This window comes from Atractosteus spatula, chromosome 6 (genome assembly GCF_055471065.1).
Source record: "Atractosteus spatula isolate fAtrSpa1 chromosome 6, fAtrSpa1.hap1, whole genome shotgun sequence".
Taxonomy (NCBI): Eukaryota; Metazoa; Chordata; class Actinopteri; order Semionotiformes; family Lepisosteidae; genus Atractosteus; species Atractosteus spatula.
This window is the reverse complement of record NC_142711.1, coordinates 44,276,204-44,289,378: the sequence shown is the minus strand read 5'-3', so window position 1 is coordinate 44,289,378 and position 13,175 is coordinate 44,276,204. Positions and strand designations below refer to the sequence as shown.

The 13,175-nt window shown below is 38.9% G+C and overlaps 1 protein-coding gene across 1 annotated transcript in view; it reads left to right on the top strand.

Annotated features, from left to right (window-relative positions):
• Nucleotides 1-13,175, top strand: part of LOC148832948 (epidermal growth factor receptor-like) — a 127,841-nt gene that overhangs the window by 100,480 nt on the left and 14,186 nt on the right. Inside the window, exons 15-22 of the mRNA XM_088919137.1 lie at nt 390-547; nt 1,222-1,260; nt 2,126-2,267; nt 3,144-3,266; nt 3,730-3,828; nt 5,106-5,291; nt 11,939-12,094; nt 12,859-12,934. Of these exons, the coding sequence (XP_088775263.1) occupies nt 390-547; nt 1,222-1,260; nt 2,126-2,267; nt 3,144-3,266; nt 3,730-3,828; nt 5,106-5,291; nt 11,939-12,094; nt 12,859-12,934 (979 nt within the window). The remainder of the gene's footprint in view (nt 1-389; nt 548-1,221; nt 1,261-2,125; nt 2,268-3,143; nt 3,267-3,729; nt 3,829-5,105; nt 5,292-11,938; nt 12,095-12,858; nt 12,935-13,175) is intronic.

Sequence of the window (13,175 nt, the reverse complement as noted above, 5' to 3'; positions counted from 1 at the left end):
AAATAAATGCAGTGGACAATGTAAAGAAACAAAACAACAAAAAAGCTATTGTTTCAGAAGACTAACCTCTAGATCTCTGCTTCCAAGAAATGTCTCTAAGCTTCTACAAAGAGCTCTGCTCTGCTTCATTGTAGACAGGGGGATTTTTTTAACTCATCGTTTAGAAAAAGGAACAGATAGAGAAAAGAATTTTGCTCAAGTTTAATTCACTCCAGTGTCTTCTCTAAATTGGCTTTAGTGTCTCTAGAATGAAGCATCCGTAATAGTCTTGTGACAATTATAAGATAAAATGATTAAAACAATCTACATTTAACAGCATCATGTATTTCAGTTTTTGTGTGTGTGTATTTGGGGGAAAAAAGAGAAAAAAATATACTTTCTTCCTTGAGGGTCCGGACAAGTGCGCCGAATGTGCCCATTTCAAAGATGGCCCCCACTGTGTACACAAATGTCCCTCTGGGATCCCAGGAGAGAATGATACCTTCATTTGGAAGTATGCAGATGAGAAGAAGGTCTGTCAGCTGTGCCATCCCAACTGTACTCAGGGGTAAGTATGTTCGATGGGTGATCCACTGCATCGATCAAGTACATGAGGAATTCTCTGTTTTTCCTGTGAAACACCATAACATTAAATCAAGAGTTACCTAAATTAAACACTTACAAAAACTATACTTTAAATATCATAGGGCAGTAACAGTGCTTTTTCCACCCCTGAGTCAAGTGAACAAGCCAGAGTTTAAACAGTTATCTACAAAATTACAAAGCAAAAAAAAACACAGACTATAACCATTTCAGAATGGCATTTTTCCAAGCAGTAATATCCCATCACTCCTCAAAAATATGAGCAGTGTACATATTGTCCTGTTGAGCAAATGATTAGGCAATTACATAAGAGTGTTGGAACCGAAATCCAGATTTGCCAGGGATACGCACTGCAGCTGCAATTCACTAGATATGCTGTGCCTCTTATTTGATTCAACATTTAGTCTGCCTGAATGTTTGTATTGGAACCTTCAAGTGCCATCTCTACAGTTAAATTCTCCAGGTGTTGTTACTGTAGCTATGCCATGCTGTTAGAGCTTTAACAGTGCATTCTCTTATTTGGGGATGATGTCCTTTGTTGAGGATCACATTCCTTTCAACAAACGGTTCATAATTCATTTGTGTTTAGAAAAGTGAAAAGGAGCAGCTCAATGACGAATGTTTCCTTCTGATCTACAGGTGTACAGGACCTGATCTGGCTGGCTGTGATCATCAGACGTAAGACTTTCCTGTTCACATTCAAATACAATAGCATGATGCATTTCAAATTTGCATGTTAGCCATTAATTGCACGTTGTGTGTACAATGCTGCAGTGGATTTCAATTTAAATCTCTGGGACATTAGATTCTGTTGCTAAGTTATTTTAAATAGCTTCTAAATTTTGCTATCTCTGCATATCTGGGCTGTGCTGCCAGCTGTATTCAATATACAGCAGACTAAGAAAGAATTAATTTAATTAATTTTTTTATGCACATTATCATTTTATGCACTAATCACATGTTGTGCATTTCACAAACAATGTTGCCTGCTGTGTTCCTTATATCAGTTATCTTAAGATTTCTGTGTGGTTCCAGTCTTTTTGCTTTATTTTGGTTGTTAATTTTAAGGTGTTCTGTATTGTACAAGTCTGTATTGTTTATCATCTTTCTAGAATGATGTTAGATTTCTGAAAATTCTATAGACATTAATAAGTATAAGAGGGAATGACCAAAAATTATGTAAACATCCACAACTATACACAGCAATGTGGGACGCAATGATAACCAATATATTTCTCTGCACAGTTGACTGAAGGTGATTATTTCAAGTATAACACTTAATCAGGCAGTTGCTCATGACAAATTGAAAATGCATTGTAACAGTAAGAAAAAGCCTTTCATAAGAAAGCCACATCTTGGCTTTATGTGAATGTGTATACTCTGTGCTTCTCTATGTCTAAAATAAAGATATTCTGAAAGTAATGGGGATCACTCAACTTATTTCAGTTTTTCTTTCAGAGCTGCCTAATTTCCAAAGTGTACAATATTTTTTTTTTCTGCTGAGGTCACAGTGGTCATTCAAATGCCTTGTTTGATCTTCTAGCTCTCAGCTGTCTTCGATTGCTGCCGGGGTGGTTGGAGGCTTGTTGGTGACTGTCATCATTGCCCTGGCAATATTCATCTTGATGCGCAGACGTTACATCAAGAGGAAGAGGACTCTTCGCAGGCTCCTACAAGAAAGAGAGGTTCGAACATCGATCAGAGGCACTGAGAATATAGACGACATATTTAAGAAAGCAAATCATGGGCCATTTTTAATTCAAAGACTCAAGAACTTTAGTGTTAGTGAAAATGCCATAGAAAAGGCATATAAAAGCCTTGTTGAGAGCATCCTGGCCTTTAACATGACAGTTTGGTATGGAAACATGGGGTTGAAAAACAAAACCAAACTGTCCAGGATTGTGAAAATGGCAGGATGAATAATTGGGAAACAGTAGCCCCAGCTCTGCAACTTATCATAATACAGTTCTCACAATGGCAAGGAGTCACAGGTGATTCCACACTCCCACTCCATTCCAATTCATAATGCTCCCGTCAGGAAGATGGTATAGGGTACCAAATTCAAATAACATTTATTAGAGTCCTTTGTCCCTCTGCAATAAAACTACTCAATGAAGGTATGTAAATGTATTCCCCCCTCTACCTATTTATCCATCTATTTATGTATCACATACTGCTGTTGTGATTTTATGTGTCTTTTATGTTTTGCTTGTGTGTTTTGTACTTCTGTGGGAGAAGCCAAAGACACAGTTCCACAGCAGTAGACAAAGTATCTATCCACTGTGCAGGGAAAATGATTGCAAGACTACAGATATTATAACGTACTTGTAGTTAGCAGGGAATGCTGATGGTTCACCAGTGTAAAAGGTGTGTGGGAGTGTTGTATTTATTTTTACTATAAGGATAGATGGATGCCCTTTGGATGTATTTCAGAATTGAATTATGTGACAGAAAGCTAGATGTTCGTTTTTTCACCTCTTTCTGCCATCAATCATTCTGACGTCAGAGCTCACTCTAGCTCATTTGCATGTCTGGGGATATCCGTGTCTTCTCTTTCCCAGCTGGTGGAGCCTCTGACACCCAGTGGAGAAGCACCCAACCAGGCCCTGCTGCGGATCTTGAAAGAGACTGAGTTTAAGAAGATACAGGTCCTTGGCTCTGGGGCCTTTGGTACTGTGTACAAGGTATGCACTTGCAAAGCTATTATGATATTAAAATCAGATTAAATGATCTTTTTTCTTTGGTTTACATTACATCTTATTGACCCCTGTTGTCTGAATTCCAGACCAGAAAATTATCTTTTGGGATGGGTCCTCTCCCTGCAGACTTTCGGAGATACATACTGTACATACACTATATATGACTTGCAGACCATCTAGAGCTAAGACGCACAAATGAGTATGTTGCTAATGTGACATAGGATATGAGACCAAAGAAGAAAAAATATATAAATTACCAAATTTCCATTTTTGGTAGAATGTAACAGAAAACATTTTTAAAACAGAAAAGCAGGGATTTGGCTTTTGTCCTTTTTTTGGAATGATAAGAAAACAGAGCGTTTATTCGACACTAGTGTCTTAAATTCAAATAAAACAAATGTTGAAATGTATTATTCAAATGTGCTTGTGCCAAATGTGCCTCACGCAGGGTTTGTGGATCCCCGAAGGAGAAGATGTGAAGATTCCTGTTGCCATTAAAGTCTTGAGAGAAGCAACATCTCCAAAAGCCAACAAAGAGATCTTGGATGTGAGTGTTGTTTCTGTCACACGTGAAATAGTCACAGAAACACAAGAGTATGCTAGTGTGTAATATACTCTAAACATAAAATGAAATTAACTTTATTTCTGTTCTTTTGTTCATTTATTTATTTGCATTTTCCTGTTATGTATATACTGGAATATATTTTGGACTGTTCTTAACTGTTCTGTTTGTAGTGGGGTGTAAATCTTTTTCCCCTGGAAAATCTCTTCTGCTAAAAGGTTTTCGAAACATGGACTCTTTATCAATAATTTGTGTTTTCTATGTCTGTTGTAATGTCTGCTTCAGCTGGAATCAGTTCAGCTGTTAGACATTAAAGAGACACAACTCACGGGGTTGTTTTAGTCTGTGGGACGTGCACAGTTTGTATGGCGGAACGTTTGTGTGGCGCCAAAAAGAATCAGCCTCTGAGGTCATGTAGTCCTGGAGGAGATGACTAAAATCTGTCTCTGCAAGAGGAATGCACACTGTATTAGAATGCAGGATGTACAGGAAAACATCATTTTGAACTCTTCTTGTGTCCAGGGGCTTAATCTTAAGAAGCTGCATAGCTGGCCATTTAATTGGCAGGTCATTGTGCATATTGAGGTCACTGAGTGCTTTTACGGGCAGGACACATTTTCAGCATACAGTACTGTATGTGAAGTGTTGTGATCTGTAAAGTAATGGGTTGTTTCAGTGCCCTTGATACACCTTTGCATATACACACTTCGCAAAGTGCTGGAATTGTTTCAAGAAAAAAAGACTTGCTTCCAAGTGATGTCGTGAAAAAGACGCAAGTGTATTTTTTTTTAACCGGCAAGGGAGACTTAGCACATAGTGTGTTGCAACTGAAGAAGACACCACAACCTTGTTCTAATTTGAAATGTTTATTCTGAATTTGACAAGAACTCAAAAACTGTTTGAAATTGCATTAAGAAGCATAACGTGAGCCAAAACCAAATTCATTCTGCCTGCTGTGACTGTGGTGGCTTCGCAATCAAACCGTTATTGATAGACTTGCTGGAGTAAACTGTCTAGAAAATTCTACAGGATAAGTTAGCCCTCCTCCATTTATTGCTGTTTGTGACAGTGTATCTCTATCCTCAAAGTAATATTAGAAATTATGTACTCCTAAGACACACTTCTTAATTTTACAGTTAAAATAAGCATTGTCAAGAGGCAAATAAACACCTTATGCACATTATTATTTTTCATGAGAGAGGTGCTTTTGCTTTATCAGTATCATTTTTTGTAAAATCCCTCCCTCTCCGCCTTCAATGCAGGAGGCCTATGTGATGGCCAGCGTTAACAATCCTCATGTCTGCCGGCTGCTGGGAATCTGCCTGACCTCCACAGTGCAGCTGATAACCCAGCTCATGCCCTACGGCTGCCTGCTGGACTACGTAAAAGAACACAAGGACAACATCGGCTCTCAGTACCTCCTCAACTGGTGTGTGCAGATTGCAAAGGTAACTGGCGCCTTTTCCTCATTTTGAGTTTTGATTGAATCAGCCTGTTGTGCCGCCAATGGTAGAGACACCACAGAATTCATCTTCCCACTGAATGATGTACTGTATCAGGTGTGAAACCCCTTAGAAACTACACACCCTGCTAGCCTCACCTGGTACGGACGTGTTTTTATTCTTCGGCAGTTTTGCTGGCACTTTGTCAGGGTCAGCTACCTTTGATTGAATCTAAGTTCTGACACACTGAAATCCTAAGTGTCATCCTTAGAAATTCAAGAATATTATAGAAGTGTGTCCTTGCAAGATCACCAGAACTGCCAAGGACAAAGAGACCCACCTTCCTCTTTGTTCATGTCAGCCGCAATGGAGCTGTTTTTTTATTCATGCTCTTGCCCCGCTTCAAGTTTTTTCAGCTGATCTGCTTTGACCTTGCCTTGGGCTATTCTCAGCAGATATGAATGATACGCATTTCAAAAAGGATTAAAGGTTGATTATACAATACATGCTATGTAAAAAGATGAGCTGCTTTATCCCCTTGCTGCTCTGGGATTGATTCGTTGAGAGCGATGTATGCTGAAACCGACACCCTTTCCTCTGGCTTGCACAAACATTAAGGCTGTACAGAATTCCTTCTGAAATATTAAAAAGAACAAGTGTTTTGGCTTTCAAGGCAAATCCATGAAAGTGTTTTACATTTTATTCAGGTTTTATGTTTTACATGTTTTACATTGACAACTTACTCTTATTTAACAAAAAGTCATACAGTAGTTACAATGTGTGGAAAGTGAAAAGAATGGCCCAAATGCAGCACTAAGCTCTGACTTCTTCAACCAAGTCCGGATTTAGGTGACATAGAGCAAATGCGGACTTAAAGTGTGTGAGCATTCAAGGGTGCACTATTATAAAAAGGGTAATGTGACACCTGCACATGACAGCACTCATTGGTTACACAGCTCATGGTCAAAATGCTTTCTGTTGTTGTACTGCTTTTGTACTGCTTCTTTTCCAGTGGCTATGTACATGTCCGCAGAGACTTTTTTACAGACGTTTTCATTCTCTGCTCGCAGTTTGACATCTCGTCTGTACCTGCTTAAAAGTAGTGACATAATGTGTTCATTTGTGTTGAGCAGGCGTGACGCGAAATGCGGGAATTAAACTAAGAAAAACTTGGAAATACTTCACAGCTTTGGACTACTTTCTGTGTAAAAATACACTGTAGGTAAACGAATATTCATCAGTTGTAATGGGGTGAGAAAATAAAAGTTTAATGTTGGCGATTCGTACCTAGAATACATATGAATTTAAAGAAGCCTAATGAAATTTTGTTTTAACATAAAATATGATGTGTAAAAAAATGAAACTTTACTAAAACCTGAATATTTTGTTCTCTATGACAACTTCACTCTGCTTTGATAGGTTAGAACATTAAATGTGACCATTTCTCAGTGGTAATTCTCATTAGTGAGGTCTGCTCTGATGTGGACTTCAGAGAAGGGTGCATAAAGTGCGCATTGGGGGCACATGATTGTGAAAAACAGATTAGAAATAGGAGACCCTAAGCCCTTGCAGACTCGAGCGGGAACTTGCGTATGAAGGGCACAAGATTGTACACTACAATATATCCCAGTCCTTAGATGATTAGACGAATAGACCATTTTTATTTTCTTGGGGTTACTGTTGTCTGCCAAGTCGTCTCTCTGACTCTTCTAGTTCTGGTTGTCATTCAGAATTACAGAAAAAAAAATAGGTTCAGATGTGAGTCCTAATGAAGTTTCTATTCTAGGATAGTCTGCAGCCCAAAAACGCCAATGTCCAGCTGCTTTTTTAAACATAATGGCCTGTAGGATAAAGTTCTTATTTCAATTAGGATGCCATATACAGTGGTGTGAAAAAGTGTTTGCCCCCTTCCTGATTTCTTATTTTTTTGCATGTTTGTCACACTGAAATGTTTCAGATCATCAAACAAATTGAAATATTAGACAAAGAAAACACAAGTAAACACAAAATGCAGTTTTTAAATGAAGGTTTTTATTATTAAGGGAAAAAAAAATCCAAACCTACATGGCCCTGTGTGAAAAAGTGATTGCCCCCCCCGTTAAAACATAAATCAACTGTGGTTTATCACATCTTTGGAAAGCTGAGTTCAATTTCTCTAGCCACACCCAGGCCTGATTACTGCCACACCTGTTCTCAATCAAGAAATCACTTAAATAGGATCTGCCTGACAAAGTGAAGTAGACCAAAAGATCCTCAAAAGCTAGACATCATGCTGCTATCCAAACAAATTCAGGAACAAATGAGAAACAGAGTAATTGAGATGTATCAGTCTGGAAAAGGTTATAAAGTCATTTCTAAAGCTTTGGGACTCCAGCGAACCACAGTGAGAGCCATTATCCACAAATGGCGAAAACATGGAACAGTGGTGAACCTTCCCAGGAGTGGCCGGCCGACCAAAATTACCCCAAGAGCTCAGCGACGACTCATCCAAGAGGTCAGAAAAAACCCCACAACAACATCCAAAGAACTGCAGGCTTCACTTGCCTCAGTTAAGGTCAGTGTTCATGACTCCACCATAAGAAAGAGACTGGGCAAAAATGGCCTACATGGCAGAGTTCCAAGACGAAAACCACTGCTGAGCAAAAAGAACATAAAGGCTCGTCTCAGTTTTGCCAGAAAACATCTTGATGATCCCCAAGACTTTTGGGAAAATACTCTGTGGACTGACGAGACAAAAGTTGGACTTCTTGGAAGGTGTGTGTCCCATTACATCTGGCGTAAAAGTAACACAGCATTTAAGAAAAGGAACATCATACCAACAGTAAAATATGGTGGTGGTAGTGTGATGGTCTGGGGCTGTTTTGCTGCTTCAGGACCTGGAAGACTTGCTGTGGTAAATGGAACCATGAATTCTGCTGTCTACCAAAAAATCCTGAAGGAGAATGTCCGGCCATCTGTTCGTGACCTCAAGCTGAAGTGCACTTGGGTTCTGCAGCAGGACAATGATCCAAAACACACCAGCAAGTCCACCTCTGAATGGCTTAAGAAAAACAAAATGAAGACTTTGGAGTGGCCTAGTCAAAGTCCTGACCTGAATCCGATTGAGATGTTACGGCATGACCTTAAAAACACGGTTAAGGCTCGAAAACCCTCCAATGTGGTGAATTACAACAATTCTGCAAAGATGAGTGGGCCAAAATTCCTCCACAGCACTGTAAAAGACTCATTGCCAGTTATTGCAAACGCTTGATTGCAGTTGTTGCTGCTAAGGGTGGCCCAACCAGTTATTAGGTTTAGGGGGCAATCACTTTTTAACACAGGGCCATGTAGGTTTGGATTTTTTTTTCCCTTAATAATAAAAACCTTCATTTAAAAACTGCATTTTGTGTTTTCTTTGTCTAATATTTCAATTTGTTTGATGATCTGAAACATTTCAGTGTGACAAACATGCAAAAAAATAAGAAATCAGGAAGGGGGCAAACACTTTTTCACACCACTGTATATCCTGCAATGAGAAAGTCAGCATGCCACAGTTATCTCAGGAAGTGACTGGGTTAAGGAATTTCTAGGGTGATCACTGCCAAGAAGAACACCAAAGCATTTCTGTAATGGATGAGCACAGCGAAAGAGGTGGTTCACATCAAGATTTGCGTACTCATTTCTCATTGTACACAATGTACACAGTGTTATTGTAGTCAATAATTCTATTTGCTTCCAAAGAACAAAAAAATTAAGCTACATTATAAGGATTCCTTACAATCGTATCTGCATAGAGTTTGTATGTTCTCCCCATGTTCATTTGGGTTTCCACTGGGTGCTCTGTTCAAAGACTTCTTGGAAAATGAGCCCTGGTGGCAGTGTGTGTTTGTGTTTGTACTGTATGTGCCCTGGGATGGGATGGGTGTCCCATCCAGGGAGTATTGTTTTTCACCAGGATAGGCTTTGGGTTTTCCATGACCCTGTCCTGGATAAGCCTGGATATAACTCTGTATGGTTATACAGAGATGGATGGAAGGATTGCAATTCTGCAGGAAGTGTGTGTACAGTCCAGACTGCGTTGATCACTGTTACAGGTCATAGTGCTGCAAACGAAACTAAAAAGGTTGTAATTATAAGCAGGAAGGCTGACAGCATTTATGCAGCTATAAAGAAACAGGGCAGCTCTTTCCGCCAAACAAAAAACACTTTTCCAAACCAGGTATATTATGCATTTAATACTTCAAAAAATGTGTTTAAGCCAGTGATCTGCACCTTGATTGACATGTGAAGTGACATTTAGACATCCTGGTGGAATGTGAACAGCCAGAATACTGTACATCTGTGGTATAGAAACAGAAAACCCAAATCCTAAAACACAAAAAACACAAAATCCCAATCAATCCAAATAATACCACCCAGCATCACATCACCAATCTTGCCCCACTCCAGGACATGGAAGCTGAAGGCCAGGACATCTCCATCACTGACAAGAAATCTCAAACATGAATCGTAAAGACAGAAATACTAGTACTAATGAGAATCTTAAAAAGAGAAGTGGTGGTTGTTTGTTGTCTTTTTTTAGCGAGGTGGTTGATATCATCCATACAATTGACAGGTTCCTAGCATGGGCAGGCAACAGACCACTTGTTGGTGTCCATGTGAGCTCAAATGACATGATTATAAAAGGACACAGAAGAAATTCAGGCAACACCAGACAATTTTGGCATCAAACTGAAGATCAAGACTAGATCAGTGGTTTTCTAAGGAATCTTACCAGCACTGGGCTAAAGCAGGCAGAATAGAAAGACTACAAATATTAATCCATCAGCTTGGAACATGGACGAGAACCTGGTGTGCAGAAGGCAGCTTAGCTTCAGCTTTCTTTGGTCACTGGGGACATTCCCATGGCACAGATCTTCTGTACAGATGTGACAGAACACCTAAATGAAAGGTGTCATCTTGGCACAAGGATCAAGAAGGAAATACACATATATTTAAAGTAGATTGCAAAGAGGGCAAAGCCAAAGAAAATCCAAAGGGAAGCAAAGACAAAAGGAGAACCGAAGAGGAAAAAAAAGGACCAGGCAATTAAATGGTTATACATAAATGCTAGAAATGTTAGAAACAAAACAATGGAGACAAATGTAATAGAAGCTATTACATTAGCAGGCAATTATGACATAACTGGAAACAAGAAACATGGCTAACCAAAAACAATGGAGGTGAATGTAACATTACCACATAATGAACTCTCTGTTCTGGAGAGAGGAAATATAGAAGAACAGGAGGTGTAGCATCATATATCAAAAAGAGTATTCAGGTGCAGGAACTAAAATGAAAGGAATCAAGAGGCTTATAATCGATATCGATCAGACCCGTCAAACAACACCCTGAAGTAACGGAGTTAGGAGTATACAGATGTTTGAAAATGTTTATTTAAATTCAACACTGTATAATGAAAGCAAGTATTTATGTGCAAAAAGAAGATATCATGAGAAAAACCTACTGGAATGTCACATGCAGAAACTGGAATAATAGTAGACGTGGTTAATGACTGCTTTTTTATCCAGTTACTAGGTTCACCTACAAGAGGAAATGCCTGTTTTGATCTTGTCGTTTCAAACAATAGAGAAAAGTGATGTAAAACGAAGAGTGAACCCTAAGGGAACTGTGGTGGTAATGTGACATGCTTTGAAGCATATTTTGAAACTGTACAGACTGTGCCCAAAACGAAGTGTACAGTTTCAGGGGAGCAGACTTTGAAGGAGCGAGACAGAGCTTAGGAGAAGTAAAATGCAAAAGGATAGAAATAGTTGGAGAATGGACAGAAACAGCTTAAAGGGATTAAAGCACAAAACAGATTTACCTCGAATGTAACGCAAAAGCTAAAAACAACATTTCAAATGTTTAAAAAAATTAATGATAAAAATACAAGGGGAAAGGAAGAGCTTTATAAAATGATTAAAGGTCCAGTTTAAAAATACGAGAAAAATGAATCGTCAGTGAAGATAGAACTGATATCAGAAAGGTGAAGAGAGGGATGGAAAGGAGTACCACAATGGGGAATAAAATAGATAACTGTCTTATTCCGCAAGTGGAAACTACGTGGAAGTGCATTTAAAACAGAGAACAGAAGGCACTTTGTAGTGCAAAAGGTAGGGGGAGCATGGAACAAGCTACTGAACCATGTTGTTGAAGACAATACTCTGGTTTTCTTCGAGAAACAGCTGGATGGTATCTTTCCCATTTTTAATGGGATAATTAGTTACTAAATAGCAGACAGGCTAGATGGGTGAAAGAAATAGCTCCTAAAAAGTATGTGCTTTAAAAATGTCCCTAAACTTTGTACTTCAAAACAGTGTACTGGCAAATTGTTCTGTTTTGAACAGCTAATAAAAATAAATCAACAGTCCAATGAATAAGCAGCATTTTCTCCGGCCATGCAAAGATGTCCACTGTAGGGTTTCAGCAGGATAACTGAAGTGATGCAGTTGTTTCTTTTCTCATTTTTGCATTCTTCCTCACATTCTTCTGTGCCTTTGTTTGCATTCTTCTTTGCTTTCCTCATGCTTGTACTCAATGTCATGCGTCTCCATAGACATGTAGTGGTTCTCCAACAGTCTGGTCTATCCGGTGCTAATATTCACTGATCGTGCTTTGCCGGTCCTCGCCAGGGTATGAACTACCTGGAGGAGCGACACCTGGTGCACCGTGACCTGGCTGCGAGGAACGTCTTGGTGAAGACCCCCCAGCACGTGAAGATCACCGACTTTGGGCTGGCCAAGCTCCTCAGTGCCGACGAGAAGGAATATCACGCCGATGGAGGAAAGGTAACAGCAACGTTCTCAGAAAAAAACTAGAACTACAGAATGTAGCACAGAAGTGTAGAGCGGCGCAATTAAAATTAAATTTCTAAAGAGTAGTACTACACTATTGTAGTAGTAAAACTGTAATTTTAAGCAAACACAAGTCACAGCTTTAACTAGGAGTATTCAGCAGACTGCCAAAACAAAGCACCAAGTGTTCTTATTTATTTTATGCATTTATTAATACATTGGGCATTTAGTTAACTTTTTAACTGGCAGACAGAAGTGGGCACTGAGGGAAGTATCTCTGAAACTGTTATGGATTTTATTTTTATTTGAAAAGTTCTAGTTTGTTACTATTCTATTAATGAAATGGGACCCATCTGTTACTGTGAAATACTTAACAGACCTTAGAAGAAAGCTGGAATGTCTGCTATGAATGTATCTATATGAAATACCAGAAAAAAAATGTTTTTATATTGTTTATCACTAATATACAGTAAATGGTTTTATTTAATGCAATTTATTTTCTTAATTAATTTTAGTTTGTGTTGCTCTGTAGTAAACCAATGCTTCACTCTTTCTTTAAAAATTATATGGAATTCTTAAACAGTCTCAAAAACTGCATATTGTGTTCTGTTTTCATTAAAAGGTTTTTTTTTCCATACAGTTAATAATTGTAGAAAGATTCCGTAGATGCAGTCATTTGTTACTACTTGCATGCAAGAAAAACAAAATCACTAGTGATGAAGGACTGCTATACATTTCACCACATCTTCCCTTGGTAGGTGCCAATCAAGTGGATGGCCTTGGAGTCAATTCTGCACAGAATCTACACACATCAGAGTGACGTCTGGAGTTATGGTAGGTCAAAGGCCATATGGTGGAGACAGGTTGAAATTATACTAAACTAGTGTAGTGTGGGATTCAGAGGAATCGTGTTGTATCAGGGATCCAAACGAAGTGATTCAGGGCATTTTTTCTATTCACAAGGCCTGGCTGACAGGTGGAAAGTACATCTCCGGTTAGCTCTTACAGACTACAAAGAACAGTCAACACCTGCGATTCATAAAATACCCTGCTGTCAAGTCTTGACTCACAGACA